This window comes from Pristis pectinata, chromosome 8, assembly GCF_009764475.1.
Source record: "Pristis pectinata isolate sPriPec2 chromosome 8, sPriPec2.1.pri, whole genome shotgun sequence".
In the NCBI taxonomy this organism is placed as follows: domain Eukaryota; kingdom Metazoa; phylum Chordata; class Chondrichthyes; order Rhinopristiformes; family Pristidae; genus Pristis; species Pristis pectinata.
In genome coordinates this window covers 85,662,988-85,681,831 of record NC_067412.1, presented here as the reverse complement: position 1 = coordinate 85,681,831, position 18,844 = coordinate 85,662,988, and the positions used below count along the sequence as shown (strand labels likewise).

The 18,844-nt window shown below is 38.3% G+C and overlaps 1 protein-coding gene across 3 annotated transcripts in view; it reads right to left on the bottom strand.

Moving 5' to 3' along the window:
- Window positions 1-988: 988 nt before the first annotated feature.
- Window positions 989-18,844, bottom strand: part of LOC127573621 (nuclear protein AMMECR1-like) — a 156,056-nt gene continuing 138,200 nt past the window's right edge. For all 3 annotated transcript variants that reach the window (XM_052022006.1, XM_052022008.1, XM_052022007.1), the window contains one exon: window positions 989-5,851. In XM_052022006.1, the coding sequence (XP_051877966.1) occupies window positions 5,737-5,851 (115 nt within the window). In that variant the 3' untranslated portion in view covers window positions 989-5,736. The remainder of the gene's footprint in view (window positions 5,852-18,844) is intronic.

Here is an 18,844-nt window from a genome sequence, read left to right as displayed (position 1 = left end):
CCACCACCCCCCCTCCCCCCCCATGTGCAGTGACTGCAGTGTACACCATCTACAAAATGTGCAGCAATTACTCACCTAGACAACTCTGGCAGTACCTCAAATTCACTGGTTTCAGGCACATAGGAAATCACCTGCAGGTTTCTCTCCAAATGGCACACCATTCACTTGAAAATGTTTCAATACCTCATATTCACTGCCCTCAAATCCTGGAACTCCCTCCCCAACAGCACCAGAAGGACTGCAGTACTTCAGGATACTGACTCACCACCTTTTCAGGGGCAATCAAATCTGGCTTTGCTAGTGAAACCCAGACCCTGCAAAAAGATAGATAAGTGAAGTTTTATCCCAAATGAAAGCAGAAAATGCAGGGAATACTCAGATCAGCCAGCATATGCAAAGAGAGAACCAGAGTTAATGATTTAGTCAATGACCTTTCATCAGAACAGATGGAAGTTCAATGAAAGGACATTGCTCTGATATGTTAACCATTTCTCTTTCTGTCAATGCTGCCTGACATGAGTTTTTCCAAGAATTTTCCTACAGTATTTCAGGCTTCCAGCATCTGTAATTTTTTTTCCAATTAAAATGACATCAAAATAGATAACAAAATTAAAGAAATCATTTGCTCAACTGTGACCTTTCAGTGTAATCATTGAGAGCAATTTTTTGATGTACTTTAAAAAAGCCAGCGCTCTGATTTGATCCTAATTAGCTTTGTTATACGTCTGGTTTTGATGTACTCAGGATAGCTGGGGATCCAGATGGTACTTGGAAAGTTTTCAGGGATGTACGTCATGGTGGGGCAGCGTATCTTGAACTGTAATTCATCTCCAAACATTCTTCAAAATTAAAGACCAACTAAATTCTACACCATTATAAATTACGAACAGCACAAAGTGTGAATGTATTTTTCAAGCCATTGCGAGTTACTGAGGAAAGGAACACGTGAAGTTTAGTTGACAAAATTTTAATAAAATGGAGTCATTCATTATAACACTTGTATGTGCTTTTATTGGCATTTTATTGATAAAAAACATTGTGGGGAAAATGCCCCACATATTTCACTAAATATCCTTATAGATTCACCCCCCCCCCCAATAATCTTGAGTTTAGAAAAATTCACTGTAGATTTCTATAGATTCTGAAATTCAGGTTGTTCTGATTGTAGGTGGATTCCCTTCACAGAGCATTGGTAGGCAGTCTCCCTTTGCTGGAAGTCCATTAGATCCACTAGTACTGTTCATACTTTGTGAAGTGGTATCTCTCCCAACTCGAGTGGAAATAACTTCAGTGCCTGCTACCTCCACCATCACCTATTGTATAGCATTTAAAAATAAATTCCATTCCATCAAAAATTGCATTTCTAACCTTCTAAACCCACAATATTGTGAGATTTTTCTTGAATCTGTCCATAACTAGTACAATATACATAGGCACGTGAAACACTCATTTCCTGTGTACCAACATGAGACCAATTAATTATTAATATTTTATTGGGTAAATGGTTTAAAATGTAACAATAGTGTTAAAACTACTACATTGTTCCACAATCCATGTCTCACAGACCCACTGATCATTTTATAATAAAGTCCCCCCCCCCACACTGACTTACAACCATACTATAAATGCCCATTTCAACAATCATAACACTAATAGTAATTGTAAAATTTTAAATGTGGAAGAGGATCTAGTCATAATGAAAGGGAATTCTTCACATATACTGTGGTGCCATTATTCAACAATTACTAACAATGAAAACATTTTTGGGTACAAGCTACACCAGGTAGCTGTTATCCCAGCATCACTGTATCATCAGTAGGTAAATCAGTCTGCTGGTGACAGTGTTAACTCATTTCATCTTTAACATATAAAAAAAACCACTAAAATAACTTAGAAACTAGATCCAAAAATTCTGAAAAGAATTGACTTCAATGTACAAAAACTGTCATACATGTGTTAGAAAAGTTTGAAACAACTCTCTCGCTCTCTCAGTGCGATTGACAACCAGTGTAGTTACTGGGTCTAGAGTAAAATTAAGAAACAAGAGTTCAAACAACAATGGCAAAAATAATTAAACACATCTTTGTATAAAGATTTCCTGCTGGTCTCTAAGATACAGATTAAAGAAACCCTTAGGTCTGAGAGGCACACAAGTGGGCTTCTTCGATACAGCCACTGCATGGCAAAGTTACCAGTCATCAATGTTCAACAGTGCTCAGTGAGAATCTTCAAATTAAACTTAATTGAATCAATACTACTAGCAAAACCAGTTACAAATTGTACAAAAATAAAAAACAAATTATTAAAATTTCCTGCAGTAGCCTTGAAGGACTGGAAAGCAGGCTTAATTCACAGCAGCATTAGATCATGGCTGGAGGCATCTTTGGTTCAGTCTGAACGACAACACGATGTAACCTCTACTGCACAACAGTATATAAAAAGTGAACATGTTTAAGAGGTGGCATTTAATGTAACAGCCCCATAAAAATATTAAATATCTAATGCTTCAGTTTATTCATTTTCTCAAAGGAAAAAATTGACCAGCATGGACATACTGTCATGCTTCTATAGCTACACACGACGAGATATGTCCCATTCCACCACGCCATGCAGGGAAGTATTGCTGACCTCGTCCTTACAAGGCTGCAGGATTTTATATATTTGTTTTCATCATTATTACACTGGTAATAAAGTTTTGTATAATATCTGCATATATCAAGATTATTCCGATATGATTTCGGAGTCAGCATGACCAGTCACGTGACCTATTCAGAGTCATATAGCACCATTTTTCTCCCCCCTCCCCCACCCTCCCCTCCTTCACCCACTCCCCGCAACTAGTGGTGAGCTCAGGGAAAGGATGAGCATGCCGAGATGAAAGACATGATGTTTAGAGAAATTCAGTCAACTAAATTCCACTTGGCAGCCAACAAGATTGTTCAGTTTTGTGCTATTTGTGTCAAAATTAAGGCAACACAAGTGAAATTTAAACAATTGCTTTTGGAGTTACTGTGGATGCACAACCCTTAAAATTCTTTCATTGTGACTAATGGAAGGAGTCAACTAAAACTACAACTTAACACACTGAACTCTCTTTCGCAGCATAACGACAAAAGTTCTTTCACTGTCTGAAAGTCCTACCGTTTAATGTCTGAAAAACTTTATTTAAGCTGCCCACTGGGATTTTCAAAAGCAGAATTCATGGTTTACTTCAACTGCTATCAAAGGTGAAATCAGATGGAGACAGTTTTTACAATAGGGTCTTTGAAGCTTAGTTGATCTTCAATGATAAAGCCAAATCTTAAAAACTTTTCAAAAAAGTCATATTTGACTTTAAGGCTCAAATATATAATTCTGGAGTATAATAAGGATCTTAAAAAAGATAGTCATATCGAAGGCTAAAATTTTAAAGACTTATGAAGAATTCCTACAGTTGTGGTCCTCAATTTGATTTGTTTCAATCATGCTTTAATGAAAATCTAATCTAACCTTTCAGGCTAAGAGAAAGAAACATGTCCTTTGGTACCAATAATAATCCCATTTATGCCAGATCTAAACTCTTAATTTAGATAGTTGTCTGCACCCTTTTTCCCTGAAGTGATACAAATTCATTTTTATTTTCTTAAAAGGAGAGCAGACAAACATAAGGCTTAGCAAGTAATACTATGTTGTTAAATTTCATACACGTAACCTGTTTGAAATTGCCCATTTTTGAGAACAGGCATTTAAAATAACCCATATCTGCTTATCCAAAAGCTGGAAATCCGAAATAAAAAGCAGAAAATGGAAAGTACTACAAACATTTCCTGCTTTTATTTTGCATCCAGTCATATCTGGTTCACCTTAATCAGAAAATTTGCAACAACATAATAAACTGTTAATTTAAGCATCTAACACTGACCATAAGTGCCTGAGCAAAATCTTTTTACAAAATGTGTTGGCAGCCTCAGGTTGCATAAAATACTGTGCATTTTAATGCTTCCCTGAGTTATAGCACCATGACAGCCCAGTCACTTAGTCTTAATTCTCTCCTTTCCAGTATAATTACTAATGCTCACACTGACTAATGCAATTATTGGAGTTCTGAACATAGTAAACAAAAAATTGTTAGTCAATTACCTATAATTAAACTCAACTCAAACCATGTTTGTTTTACTCAAAGATTACATGTCCTAGAACCAACGAATCGTCACAGCCTGGCTAATTATTGGAAAAGGCTAAATCAATGTTTATATTTTCCTAGAAGCAAATCCACACAAGTCAATTTTCTCTGCTATTTAAGTCAGAAACCAAGCTGTAAATTTATGTTTTGAAGGAGAAAGTTTACCACTTTGCTACACTGCCAAACCAAAATGAACAAAGGGTGATATATAGTTCAGAAGTTTTGTGATATTTTAGATGCACGTATTGGGTATATTTGTTTGCGAGTAAAGAAACTCCAAAACAAGATATTATAATCAGTAATTCAACAGAGAAAAAAAACGGAGTTACTCCAAAGGGAGTACCTAATACATAATAGATGGTCTCTGGTGGTAGTAAATTTATCCAATAAAAACATTAACCACATGGTATCTTCCCCTTATTCCTGAAGGAGGGAAAGAAACAGCAAGAGAATGGAGACCCAAATTACAAGAATGCTTTCACAATGTTATGCTAGCGATGCATAATCACACTTTTTAAACCATAAACCAAATTACAGTAAATTTCAATTCAGAGTTCCTTTTTTAAGGAAAAAATTCATAGATAATTCTGCACCAGCCCCATGATATACTAAAAACAGTTAACTTTCCCCACAAGGGAAAATAAAACTGAGGAATATTTATATTCAAAAGTAGGTGGATATGAAGCATCTTCTGATTACTCTCTATCTGGCAAGTATACCCAATAGATATTGAACCATGGATAGTTTTGAGGAACATTTTTATCATGAGCACTCTACACATACACAAGTATATGATATGATATTTAAGCAATTCAATTTAGCCCTTTCTTATCTAGCTAGGGAGAAATTAATCTGGTCACTGGCATTAAACACAAGAGTACTGGCTTCCAGTTGTACTCAGCATACACATTTGGTTTTGTTGACTAATAGAACCAACGTGCAAAGCTGAGCACAAGCAGCTGATACTCTCACACGCATTTAGCACTACCTATCCAATATGTTTCCTAATTGCCATTTGAAGGCTGCATTTTAAACCCAAATTTAAAAAAAAATGTTTTATACTAAAATGATTAGTATAAGGAATTTGATGCAAATCAAAAGCAGCAATGCTATAATGATTTTCTTAAACTCATTTAGAGCATCTGAATCAACCTTAAAGAAAACTAAGGAGTTTTATCTGCTCACTGAAGAAATGTAGCCCAAGAACAAAGATATAACCTGAAAAGTCCTGTTCTTGTAATTTAGAACTCAGACAGACTGGCCATATCATCTCAACTCTCCTTCCATTCATCCACAGATTTAAGAAATTTTGGGAATGCAAAAAGCAAAATGTGACAATTTCATTGGAATTTGTTTTTAAAAAGTGTTCTGAACAAAAATACAATGATTCATAATTATGAGGCGTTACCACCCGTTGCCAAATTGACATCAACAAAACAGCTGCATGTCACTATGGCAACGGAAACTATCATCATAAAATGGTACAGTAATAGAGATAGCTAGACCAGGAAGGGGAAGGGTCCCCGGGGAAGAGGTCCGCTGAAAGATCAAGTGACTGGTCATGCAAGTCATTGTCAGGAATAATGGTTGTATGGTGGTAGAGGGTGTGCAATGCCATTCTGGTAGTGGTGATGCTGACGGTGAGCTAGATACTCTGAGTAACTCAGTGTCATCTTTTCACTATGGTACCTGCAAAAAAAGAAAAAGTTCTTTATAAGGTTTGAAAAGATTCAAGAAAGCATATCAACTGCTAATATGGTGAACATCTCCAATAAACATTGCTCGGTTGCAGGATCCTCATTTTATAACAAATTATTGAAAGTATATTATGGATTCTTTGTAAGGTAAGCTAATAAAAATGACAAGCTTGTTACTGGAATACAAAAGCAGGCAAGAATTCAAATATGCAGATACCTACCTCAAATACTTCACTTGAAGATAGCAATCCCAGCTTTGTATTCCCCTCATTATTTATTAATTCCCTGTATGACATCCAGTTGCACACAATGAAATGTGATGCCCTTTTCTATACCTTTATCACTACATTGGAGTGCTAATCAATTTCTCTCAAAATCCAGCTTGAACAAAATCTGGCCAATTCAACGCTGCAAGTCTGAATAAATGATTGGCATGGTTACTAGTTTTTGAAAGATCAAAATGAGACCCAGGTTCAGACAATAGCATTTGTAAATGAGAAAGAACGCTCTTATTGCCAATATTTATCCCTATATCTACACCAAGTAACAGATTAACTGCTCATTTATCAATGTTATCTATAGGACTTGTGCATACAACGGTTGCTATTTTGTTCAAACAACAGTGCCTCCACTAGGAGTAATTCACTGACTGAAGTGCCCAAAAGAATTCTGCAGGCATTAAAAGTACAATACAAATGCAAGTTTTACTCATGAATGGCTGGAAATGAACAGTGAAGCTGAAATTTAATCCAAAAGTTTGGATTAGGTTCAGAAATGACAAATCCCTCAATCATGTTCATGTCTAGTGAACTCAGATTATAATAATCATCCTGTGTAAACATCTAAACACAGCAAAATGAAACAATACTAAGGATCATTAAAGTACCAACAAAACTACAGAGGACTAGGACTACTGTGATTTCAGCATAAAGTCATTGCACAATGCTGCAGCTAGAAGGAATAATTTCACAGTAATTATTACTGAGTTTAAGAATGTTTATCAATGTTTTAAAAGCAGGAAATAAGAGTACAGAATGATTAAATAACTGAATGGCTCTACATTTATAGATGCAAGCTTGATGCAATTCAGTTTCCAATGATGAAATTTGTTTCGTTTCAGTCACAAGCTAAAAATTCCAAACTAAACTGTCTTATTTCACAAATAGCTGATTTTATTTTGTTTTATACTTTGATGCATCACTCAACAGCAGAGACAACCTTTGTTTTTGCACACTTTCCTAATTCAGCAACTTTCTCGACCATTCATTTGCTCATATGGGATGAAACAGAGCATGTGTACGTTGCAAAGTCCTTCCATTCTTTAAATCACAACACTCATACCAGAATTAGACCTCTATAATGTTGGGGACCTACTCGTCTCGAGTCTTGGAGATCATATCCATTTCCTTTGGCTCCTTCCATATGTAAAGGTTTGGGGACTTCACAAGAGGATTTTTGGCCTATAATAATCTACAGGTAATTCACCAAACAAAACCAGCACCATACTATCCTTGCTACTACAACAGATTTATCAAACATTTGGCTTGGTGTTGGCTACATTTAAATGACAACTTTTGCTGAACTTGCAACAGGCATATCACGACTGCTGTTATACAGACCGATTAGATGATACCATCGTTTTAGGCCGTACCTCAAACAGCGATGAGTTGGAGTACAGGAAGGAGATAGAGAGCTTAGTGGAAAGGTGTCATGACAACAACCTTTCCCTCAACGTCAACAAAACAAAAGAGCTGGTCATTGACTTCAGTAAAGGGGGCGGTGTACATGCACCTGTCTACATCAATGGTGCCAAGGTCGAGAGGGGTGAGAGTTTCAAGTTCCTGGGAATGAACATGACCAACAGCTTGTCCTGGTCAAATCACGTTGATGCCACGGCCAAGAAAGCTCACTAGCGCCTCTACTTCCTCAGGAAGCTAAAGAAATTTGGTTTGTCCCCTTTGACTCTCACCAGCTTTTACCGATGCACCATAGAAAGCATCCTATCTGGATGTATCACAGCTTGGTACAGCAACTGCTCTGCCCAGGACCGCAAGAAGCTGCAGAGAGTTGTGGACACAGCCCAGCGCATCACGGACACCAGCGTCCCCTCCTTGGACTCTGTCTTTACCTCTCGTTGTCTTGGTGTAGCAGCCAGCATAATCAAAGACCCCACCACCTGGGACATTCTCTCTTCCCTCCTCTTCCATCGGGTAGAAGATAGAGGAGCCTGAGGGCACATACCACCAGACTTAAGGACAGCTTCTACCCCACTGTGATAAGACTGTTCCCTTATACAATGAGATGGACTATAACCTCATGATCTATCGTGTTGTGACCTTGCACCTTATTGCACTGCACTTTCTCTGTAGCTGTGACACTTTACTCTGTACTGCTATTGTTTTTACCTGTACTACTTCAATGCACTCTGTAATGAATTGACCTGTATGATCGGTTTGTAAGACAAGCTTTTCACTGTACCTCGGTACAAATGACAATAATAAACCAATACCAATAGTGGGAACTAAAGTAAAACAAAATGAAGCTAAGGAACAATCCTTTTACTTAGGCAGTTCCTTGGGTTCAAAGATAACTTGCTTCCACTCCAGTTCGATGGATGAAGTCAGCGCAGGACCTGCAGATTTTGCCAATGAGTTGGGTAGAATTGTGCATGTCAGTAGTTTGCCCTTTTCACCATTTATGCTGAGCCTATGCAAGCCCCATGGATGGGCTCAAGATATTCAGTGCCATACTGAATGCTCCTTCTCAACTTTGAGCAGTCCCAGGCTAGGAATTCCCAGGAGTCCGTGAGGATGTTACATTTCTCCCAAGGAGTTTTTGAGACATTCTTGAATCATTCCTGTCGTCCACCTGGTAATCTCATACAAAGACAAAGGTCAGAATAGAGTACCTGCTTAGTCAGTCTGGTGTCAAGAACATAAACAACATGGCCTGTCCAATGGAACTTAGTGTAATGTATGTTGCGTATATTGGTCTGGATGTTGACTCGCTTGGTCTGCCAGTAGATTTGGAGGATAAGGCAGCGGTAGCATTAGCTGCAACTCCCTAGCGCTTTGAGGTTCCTGCTCTAAGTAGTTCAAAACTCAGAAGCTACTAGTGAAGGAATCTCTGATGCCTAGTTGATCATGGTTGTGCTGGGTTCGGGATCTGATCCTCAAACATTCCTTTCCTCCGGTGGCCAAAGGCTGAAATGGCATACTGAAGCTGAAGACGAATTTCACCACTGACGTCTACCTTCACCGAGAGACAGCCCCCAAGAAATGGGAAGTGGTGCATGTTTTCCAGGGTCTCATCATGGATATGTATTGTTAGACGGTGGAGTTGTACAGTGGTGAAAGGCTGTGCTAGAACCTTTGTTTCGCAGAAGTGCAAGGCCCATCCTTGCATATGCTTCAGCAAAGACAGCTTGGGAGGTCAGCCTACGGACACGTGCGTGATCAAACGTAGTCCGCAGCTCGACTACTGAGGTTGGGAGAGCCTTGGTTCAGGATTGGATGTACTGTAGATTGAATAATTTCCCACTAGTCCTGCAGGTTGATTGTACTCCAGTGGAAACCTTGCTGGAGTTGAAGTACAGCAATAGAGAAAGAAAAATCAGAAAAGGTGTTGGGATGATGATGCAGTGTGTTTGGATCTCATTGGTTAGAATCAAGGCCTGCATGCCATCATGACACGATCTCAATTACGAATTTCTGACGGCAGCCAGATTTGAAAAGGATGCTTCAACTAATTGAGCCAAAGATTTCTGGGCGGTTGAGAAAGGGTATGTATAGTGGTACACATGTGCAACCTCACAGATTAACCTGATGACTCCCAGGCAATACAAGCCACAACATCTGATAATGCCTGATGGCAAGTGCACCATAATTACAACTCATGAAAATACTAAGAACCAGAATTTATTTGATAAAAATGGCCAGAAGATCCAGGATCTTATTAACTGCGACTGCAAAGCATTTCAGAATTAGAAGCTCCACCACATCCCAAGGGAAAATGAACATCTCCACAGGCATCTGAAGGGAAAGGTCCAACAGAAAATCCATAACCTATAGAATAGATGGTTGGTGGAAAGAGAGCAGGAGATCCAGCAATTCAATTACAATCATGACATGTGCAGATTCTTCAGTACTGTCATGATTATCTATGGCCCAAGCAGCCAATTGACAGCCAAGAATGGAAGTAGACAGAGCCTGTCAGCATCTACTGAAAGAAACACTTCAAAGAGCTCCTCAATCATGACTTATCCTTGATGAGGGCCCTTGGCTCATTCCATAGCAAACTATCTTTTCCAGATTTTCTACCATTCCCGATTGACAAGTTGTCAGAAGGCTATACGTCACCGAAAAAAAAAATGGCCTTGGGAATGCATGGAAGTTCTACAATTTCCTGTGAGGTATTTCAATCTTATCCCACACATCTGGGAAGAGGAGAATGTTAGGGGAACTCAGATCCCCTAATTATGGCCATCTTCAAGGAGACAAGTCCAACTATAGTAACTATAGTGGGCTCTCCCTGCTGTTTGTCACAAGTCATCATCAGTTCCCAGCTCAATCTTCTCATCCCAGTGGTCAAAGAGCTGCACGCCAAACTGCAACATGGATTCTGTTCACTTAGAGGCACAATGGATATGACTTTCATTCCAATACAACTCCATGAGAAGTGTACGGAGCAGTACCAACCACTCTGTGGCCTAAAGGATGGAAGGAAACCCTTAAATGGTGTATACTGGTTAAATAGTGCTAAATACTACTGTATAAATAAATAGATTTATCATTACCAAAGGTTTGCTCTCTGTGTAGGGACCATTGATGAAGGTAATACATTTCAAGTCAAGTCTGATTTGCTCTCTCAGTAGCTGCTTGATCTATTGAATTTCCAGGAGTTTTGGTCTTTATTCATTTCCCAGCATCTGCAACATTTTGCTTTCAAGACTACCCAAATTTAGTTGACCATAACTCTTTGCATGCATATGCATTTATTTACTGAAAAGATACTGATGCAAATGAACAAAGAATGGTTTGTAGAAACGTCCTGATGAATTTAATCAACAGGCATTTTCATCAAACCACCAAAATAATACTGTCAAAGCCTAAAAGTTCTCAGAATTGTACAGCACCAAAACAGGCTGTCTCGGCCCACCTCTCTCATGCCAATTGTGATGCCTATATACACTAATCCCACTTGTCTGCATCAGACCTGTAATGCTCTCTGCCATTCCTGTCTAAGTACCTATTCAAATGCCTTTTAAATGTCGTAAGTGTATCTGCCTGCACCACCTCCTCGGGCAACTCATTCCAGATGTGGAAAAACTTGCCCCCCAGATCTCTTTTACATTTCTCCCCCGTCACTGTAAACCTGTGCTGTCTAGTTAAACTTCCCTGCCCTGGGGGGAAGAAAAGACCATCTATCCTATCTGTGCCCCTCAATTTTATAAAGTCACCCCCTCAGTCTCCTATGTTCCAGTGAGAATAACCCAGCCTTTCCAATCTCTCCTTCTGTAAATCTAGCCCTCCATTCTAGGCAACATCCTGGTGAATCTCTTCTGCACTCTCCCTATTGCTACCACATCCTATACTATAAAATGTCCTACAGTGACCTTCCAGCATTTACAGACACATTAGTTTATAATGTCAACACTGAAATCCTGGGTAGAAATTAAGAGCAGCCCATTTGGATGCAACATATAAGCAGGACATGTACTAGGTCCCAAGAACAAAATTATTACTGGGACTGTTTTCCCTGAAGAGGAGGAGGCCGAGGGGTGACCTTATAGTATAAGATAGATTGTCACAGTCTTTTTCCCAGGGTAGGTAGACAGCACAGGTTTAAGGTGAGAGAGGAAAGATTTAAAGGGGACCTGAGAGGCAAGTTTTCCCACACAAAGGGTGCTGGGAATATTAAATGAGCTGCTAGATGAAGTGGTAGGGGTGGGTACAATTCTCAATGTTTAAAAGAAATTTGGACAGGTACATGGATAGGAAAGGTTTAGTGGGATGTGGACCAAACACAAGCATATGGGACAAGCTCAGGAAGACACCTTGGTCAGCACGGATGAGTTGGGCTCAGGTGTCTATTGCCATACTGTATAACTATGAATAGCATAAGAATCCATCAGATTCAAAGTTGGCAGCATGTGAAAGTCTGATGACAACCTTGAACTTGAACAATACTTCAAGCTATGTTTAATCACTGCATCCATTTTAAAATATGTCATCTACTGTGGTAGAGAAAAACTTCCAAGACTCAAAATAAAACTTACACTGGCGTTTTTGTGGAACTAGGACTTAACTACACATGAACAGAAAACACTGTCCTGAAACCAATGCCATTCTGTAATCAGACTGTTGAATTAAAATAGCCCAAATAGAAGCAGAATTGGATCAGGAGTCTCAAGTTAAAGAACGCTTATCCTGCGCTAATGTCGGAAACGTTGGATGGTTTTACCATGCGTGCATGAATTGGAAAAGGAAGAAGTGTACAGTTAAGTTTAAGAAAAGGAAAACCAGTTCTCCTCCCCATCTTGGACCAAAATGAATCACATCCAATCTTAAGATTTTTTTTTGTTATCCTAAAGTCTTGCGGACTGTATCCATTAATTCCCCTGCTCCTACCATGTGTAAAGTCTCAAAACAAAACAACTCTAGTATGCAAACTGGCAGATCCATTTCCATCTGCGTAGTGGATACATTGCTGGTATGCACATACAGTAAAGCAATGAAGGGAACACAGCAGCGTTCACCATTTTTAATACATGGATTAGTCAAGAAAGCAGTTCCTTGGGTTGGGGACCATAGTGTCTGCCAGCTGAAGAAGACCTGTTTCCTCCTAGTCTGTTTTGTCTGATAACAAATTATCAATCCATGTCAGTATATTACCCCCAACTCCTTTGTGAGACCTTATTGAAAGCCTACTGAAAATACAAATTGATTACATCCACTGGTTCTCCCTTGTCTATTCTACTGGTCACATCCTTGAAGAACTCCAGTAAATTAGTCATAATTTTCCTTTCATAAGTCCATACCGACTCTGCTTAATCCTTATGTTTTCCAAAGCCTTTCACAAAATAGAACAATGTACCAATTTGACTCCTGACCAGCATATTAGCCTTCCAAAATACCACCTATTCCTTCCCATCTTCTATAGCTTTGCAGTTTAATACAGAACTTATTTTATCATTGCATGGTCCAGTAATTATCACATAGCCTATCATAGGTCTTTGATCATTACCAGTGCACTTCTTAATTGGATATACAATTGCTTTATATAGCCAATGGAGTATTCCCAATATTTTCCACTTGGACTCTATGCTCTTCCTTTCTAGAAATCTGGTTCATTGAAAAACTAAATTAGAATCAGAATCAGGTTTATTATTACTGACATATGTTGTGAAATTTGTTGCTTTGCGGCAGCAGTACGGTGCAAGACGTAAAAATTACATTAAGTTACAAAACTAAATAAATAGTGCAAAAGAGGAATAACGAGGTAGTGTTCTTGCGTTCATGGACTGTTCAGAAATCTGATGGCGGAGGGTGAAAGTCTGACATCCAAAAACAAGAGTTTTCTCCCCTTCAAAATTCAAAATATTGAAACTTGCTTTCCAAGGTGCTGTCACTGAGGACAGTCCATTTATACAATATCAGGCATAGCTGAACTTTAATGTAGTGAAATGACTCAGGGTGATTCACAGGAACATATTCAGAAAGAATTTAACACTGAGCAGAGATCTCAATTTTTTTTAGGTGGATTACAAAAAGACAATTTCAGGAAGGACGAAAGCAACACCTCATAAACAAGCCAAGTCAAACAAAAATACTTGCCAAGATGTACTTTGTAAAATGGAACTTGGCAAAGTAAAATTATATCCTTAGCATCTCCTTTGGGAAACCAATAGAATCGAAAATACCCAAAGAATGAAAACTAAATAACAAAGCGAGCCATATTGTGCTGGAGCAGGCCCACCACAGTCAAACAGCCCAGAAGCAGAAAGCAATCAAGCTGACATTCCACACCTTAAAATTGAATGGCAAGGTTCAGATGGCAAGTAGGCCTCAAGCAGCATACAGCCCAGGCCCTGTGTCCCAGAACGTATGGACGGCTGTGGGCAAGAGACAGAGCTGGGTCAGACATTAAGAGAATTTAAAAACTTTTAAAATTAATGTTGATTATGGAAATAAAAGTTTAAACATTTTTAAAAAAGTTTAAAAAAATACTTACAACAGACAGATTTCAGCAAAGCATCTGAAATCATGTCACTGTGACCAAAAGCCAGGAAGGAATGGGATTGGTGGGCTTCTGAAGTGGACTGAGAGTTGGTTAAACCAGCAGAAACTAAGGGTGGTTGGCTAATGCAGAAGCACATAATCAGTCATGAGGTTACTGGGTTGCCAAATTCCTTGGTGTTCTAGTCACTGTTATTTACATTACATATAGATAACTGGAAGCAGGGGGCAAAAACCAATGAAAGAATGAAATAAAAAAAATGCTAGGATGGTTCTATGGCGGGTGGGAACGGAAGGGGTGGTGGCAAAAAGTGAAGAATAGAATTGGACGTTATTTCAATAATTAATAACCAATTCAAATCACAGAAAGGTTTAATTCAGAAGGACACTCATTCAGCCCATGCCAGCTCAACATAAAAACAATTCAGCTAGACTCACTCACCCATCCTCTTCCTCAACCCTACAAATATCTTTCAAGGGCGTGTCCAGTTCCCTTTTGATTGCTATGATTGAATCTGCTGGCACTACTTCCTCCATAGTGCATTCCTGATCCTCATTACTCACAATGTAAAAAGTTATTCCTCCAGATTCCTCTCAGCCTCATGAGGGGAAATCCAGAGGTATTTAACATTAGGAGAAGTCTAGTCAGCAAACTCAGAGAAGTTGTTCTCATGTGTGGAACCAATGTTCTATTGGTTTCAATGGAGAACAATGGAGAAGTTGTTCTCCATTGAAACCAATAGAACATAGCACACTACAGCACAGTACAGGCCCTTCGGCCCACAATGTTATGCCGACATTTTATCCTGCTCTAATATCTATCTAACCCTTCCCTCCCATTTCTCTACCATTCATGTGGCTATCTAAGAGGCTCTTAAATGTCCCTAGTGCATCTGCCCCACAACATTTGCTGGCAGTGTGTTCCACGCACCCACCACTCTCTGTGTAAAAAAAACTGACCTCTAACGTGCCCCTTATACCTTCCTCCAATTACCTTAAAATGATGCCCCCTCGTGTTAGCCATTTTCGCCCTGGGAAAAAGTCTCTGACTGTCCATTCGATCAATGGAGGCTCAATTCCTATGCAAAGCCCAAATCTCAGCAAATCTGAACTCTGCTATTGGATTCCATATGGCATCCAGTGGCAGAGCACAGCAATAAATTTGGTACCACTGTCACTCGGTATGTCTCAGACTTCCATCTCACATACTCAGAAGTCCGATAACTACTGTGGATTAAATGTCCAAATGATGGGAACTGGCAACTCCTGCCAGCAAGATTGGTATTGAGAGTTGTGGATCAAAAACAATGATAAATTTCCTTTATTCTATTTTTGAGACTGGTTAATTAAAGTTAACAATTGTCCCAGCATCAAATGGCGATGATAGAAAACAGCAAAAAATTTCTACCACTCACCTATCTACTTATCCGGTTAATAAGCTAAGAACTGATTCTATATGGAAATTGGAGACGTTGGCTTTATTCAGACCAAATGAAGAAGCTTAAATCTGGGATGGTGGAAATATACTGTAGCACCCATATGGTAACAGGCTTTCCAGTTACCTTTCTCAAATTCATACATAGTCAACTGAAACTGCATTACAGAAGAGGTACTGGCAAAATTGAAAATAAAAACAGCTTGTATATTCATGCAAACTGAAACTCTGCAGGTAAAATTTAACATTAGTTATATGTTGCAAGTTCAAGATCTAAAAACAAAGAAGTTTTAAAACACAAATTAAGTCACAAATCATAGAAACCATGTTTGTTGAGAAAAGGCAAAGGATTTACTGCTATGTCAACAAGAATAAGCAAACTATGTTCATACTTCAACAACAAGGTCATTTCTTTTATTGCACAGCTTATTATAATTACTGGGGGCCTTTCAGTTTCAATCTTTTGATTACTGTGCTCCAAACCTCAGTTTAGAATCAACCTGAAACTTTAAATCTGTTTCTCTTCACCTATACTGCTTAACCAAAATATTTCCAAATTTTTATTTCTCTTTAAGTAATCCAAGGTGTGATATTTTATTTACTGGAACATGCAAGCACAATTGTGAAACTTGCTTTTATGCAGGAGCAACCTTTTTTGGAAAAACACTCCAACACATTGACTTTGATATTGAGGAGTCGGGACCAAGTACAGCACCAGATGAAAATACTTCAGATGATGAATGCAGCAAAACCCAAGGTGCTTTAATTAGTTAGAAAATAGGGTTTAAAATATCAGTATTAATCCAAAAATAGCATCAATGCAACCCCAACCTATTATCCAAAGTATTCCAATGTTCAAGGAGAACATAAAAAATTGCTGAATGAGGTGATCCCTTGAATTGCATGGTGAGAATTAATCTTCATACTTGAAGTCTGCCTTCATTTAAAATCAACTCATTAAAGGATTGTGGTACATGTGGCAAATATCCATTAACTGAAAGAACAATAGGGTGCCATCAAGCAAATATACAAAACACTTGTTAAAATATAAATGTGAAAGAATCTGAATGAAGTACATTTTATATCTACATTTCAAGCCTTAGTGTTTGTATTGTATTCTTGGGTTATGAACAAAAGAATCAATTGCTTGAGCGGTATCCTTATTCAAAGGGGCTATTCATGAGGCTACCGAAAAGACTATATATTTTTGAAGATATACAGCAGATGGACAATGCCAAAGGTCAAGGATGGAGGTGATATTACAGCATATTATAGAGCAGTGGATGATGATAAATAAGGAAACAAAAGCCACTAAAGCTGGAACGCAAGTTGTATAGCATCAAGATTGATAAATACAATAGCACAGTAATAATGTGGGAGATCAAGGTCAGACTACATCATGTTGACTTCTATCTCAAACATAGAAAGCCTTATGAATTTTATATACAGAAACCATAAACCGTAAAGCCACAAATGAGACCCTTGTTAATGGCCTCCAGATTTGCTGGAGCAGAACAGACATGACACCCTCCTCTGAGCTGAGTTTCTGAAAATGAACACAACTTTAAATGCAAATAATTTTTAGCATTCTTCCAGTGGATATGGAGAAGCATTCAGAACAACCAGGAGTAATCATGTACCATATATAGTATATAAAAATAACTGGATGAGGAACTGTGCCAAAGAATAGTTAATGAAGAACTTGGGATTGCAAAATTGAATACAATTTGTACAGCTGAGGAAACATTGATATGGAATACCAACTCATAAGAATTCATGATAAAACAGTGGTGGGGATTAAAGAACATTCATCATTGGTGTCACTCCGCTCCACCCAAATCCTTTATTTATGGATTATTGTAAATCTACCATAAATGCATCTATGCTTGGACCATGTTGGGAGCCTTTAAGAAAACCTTTTGAATTAATCAGGATTTCTGTTTTAACATCTCCAATTAGCTCAATAAAAGTATCTACCTGTAAAATTCTCTGCTGGAAGTTTAAAATCCAGATTAACCGCTCTAAAATTAATCCAGCCAAATGATGCTCAGAGCTACAGATTGCTCAAATCTTAGAATGAACTGCCAAATTTAGCAGAATAATTTGAAATGAAGCTACATGTACAACCGAGTCAGCTACCTCTCAGGCCATACATTAAGATAGTATGGTAAAATAAAGAGACTCGTGCAAACCATCAGATGAAGAGGGGTGTTGGTCTTCATCGAGTAGATTATGCCAACTTTCAGTTTAATTTTTTTGGCCAGTGTTTCGACTGGCTAATTACAGAGAATGTATGTCAAGATTCCCAAATGACTAAACTTCACTGGTTACCAAAACTTTGCCTGCATGAAATTATGCTTAAAAATAAGGATTAAACTGCCTACAGTCAGTCTCCATTTCCATTTCTGTAGAGACATCTTTTTGCAGTTCTTAACCTTTCAGCACACTTTACAACATTGTGTTTTGAAAGAGGAATAGGGAACAGCAACCTGTCCACTTTTATCCATTGGTACAGAGTTGTTCTAATAAGTTTTTTATGATCTTAATGTTTCTATGCTAATATGAAGCAAACTTCCAATCTACAACAACAAAAAAAGGGAATACTACATTGAATGTGACAAACAATCCAAGATCAATGTCTGGAGAGCAGAAGTTGCATAGAGTGTGCAAATCATTACCAAGCACTTTGTTTTGCAGCAGACGTTATATACTACATGAAACCTATTTTCTAAACAATTAAAAGTCACTTTTGTGGGTATCCAATGAGAAATTCAATTCCCTTATTGCAGCTCTCCAATATGCACCGACTGTAACCTCACTTCAAAATCTTGTGAGGTACAGCTTCATCTTCAGGAAAGTCTCTTTAAAAATATAGAATATACCTATCTCCCAGTCACCACTGAATTCCCTACCATCACCAGTTACAATGAGCTCAGATTAATAAAAGTACTCCTTTATGGGATATTTTCTCAAGCACCAATCGTTTCCTAAAGTGCTACATATAGCTGCCTTAAAAATTTACAAAAACTCAGCTTCCACCACCATTTGAGGACTAGAGTTCCAAAGATTCATGTCAAAGAAAATAGTTCTCATTTGATTTATGTGAGTGAATCTCTTATTTTTAAGCTGAAACTTTAGCTTTAAATTCTCCCATGAGGACCTATCCTCTCCACAGCCACCTTGTAAAGACTTCTTAGGATGTTATGAAACAAAAAGCCTCTCACTCTCAAGCCTAGCCTGTTTAATCCTTCATCATAAGACAATATGTGTACGCCAGGTATCAATGAAGTAAATCTTCACTGAACTGTTTCCA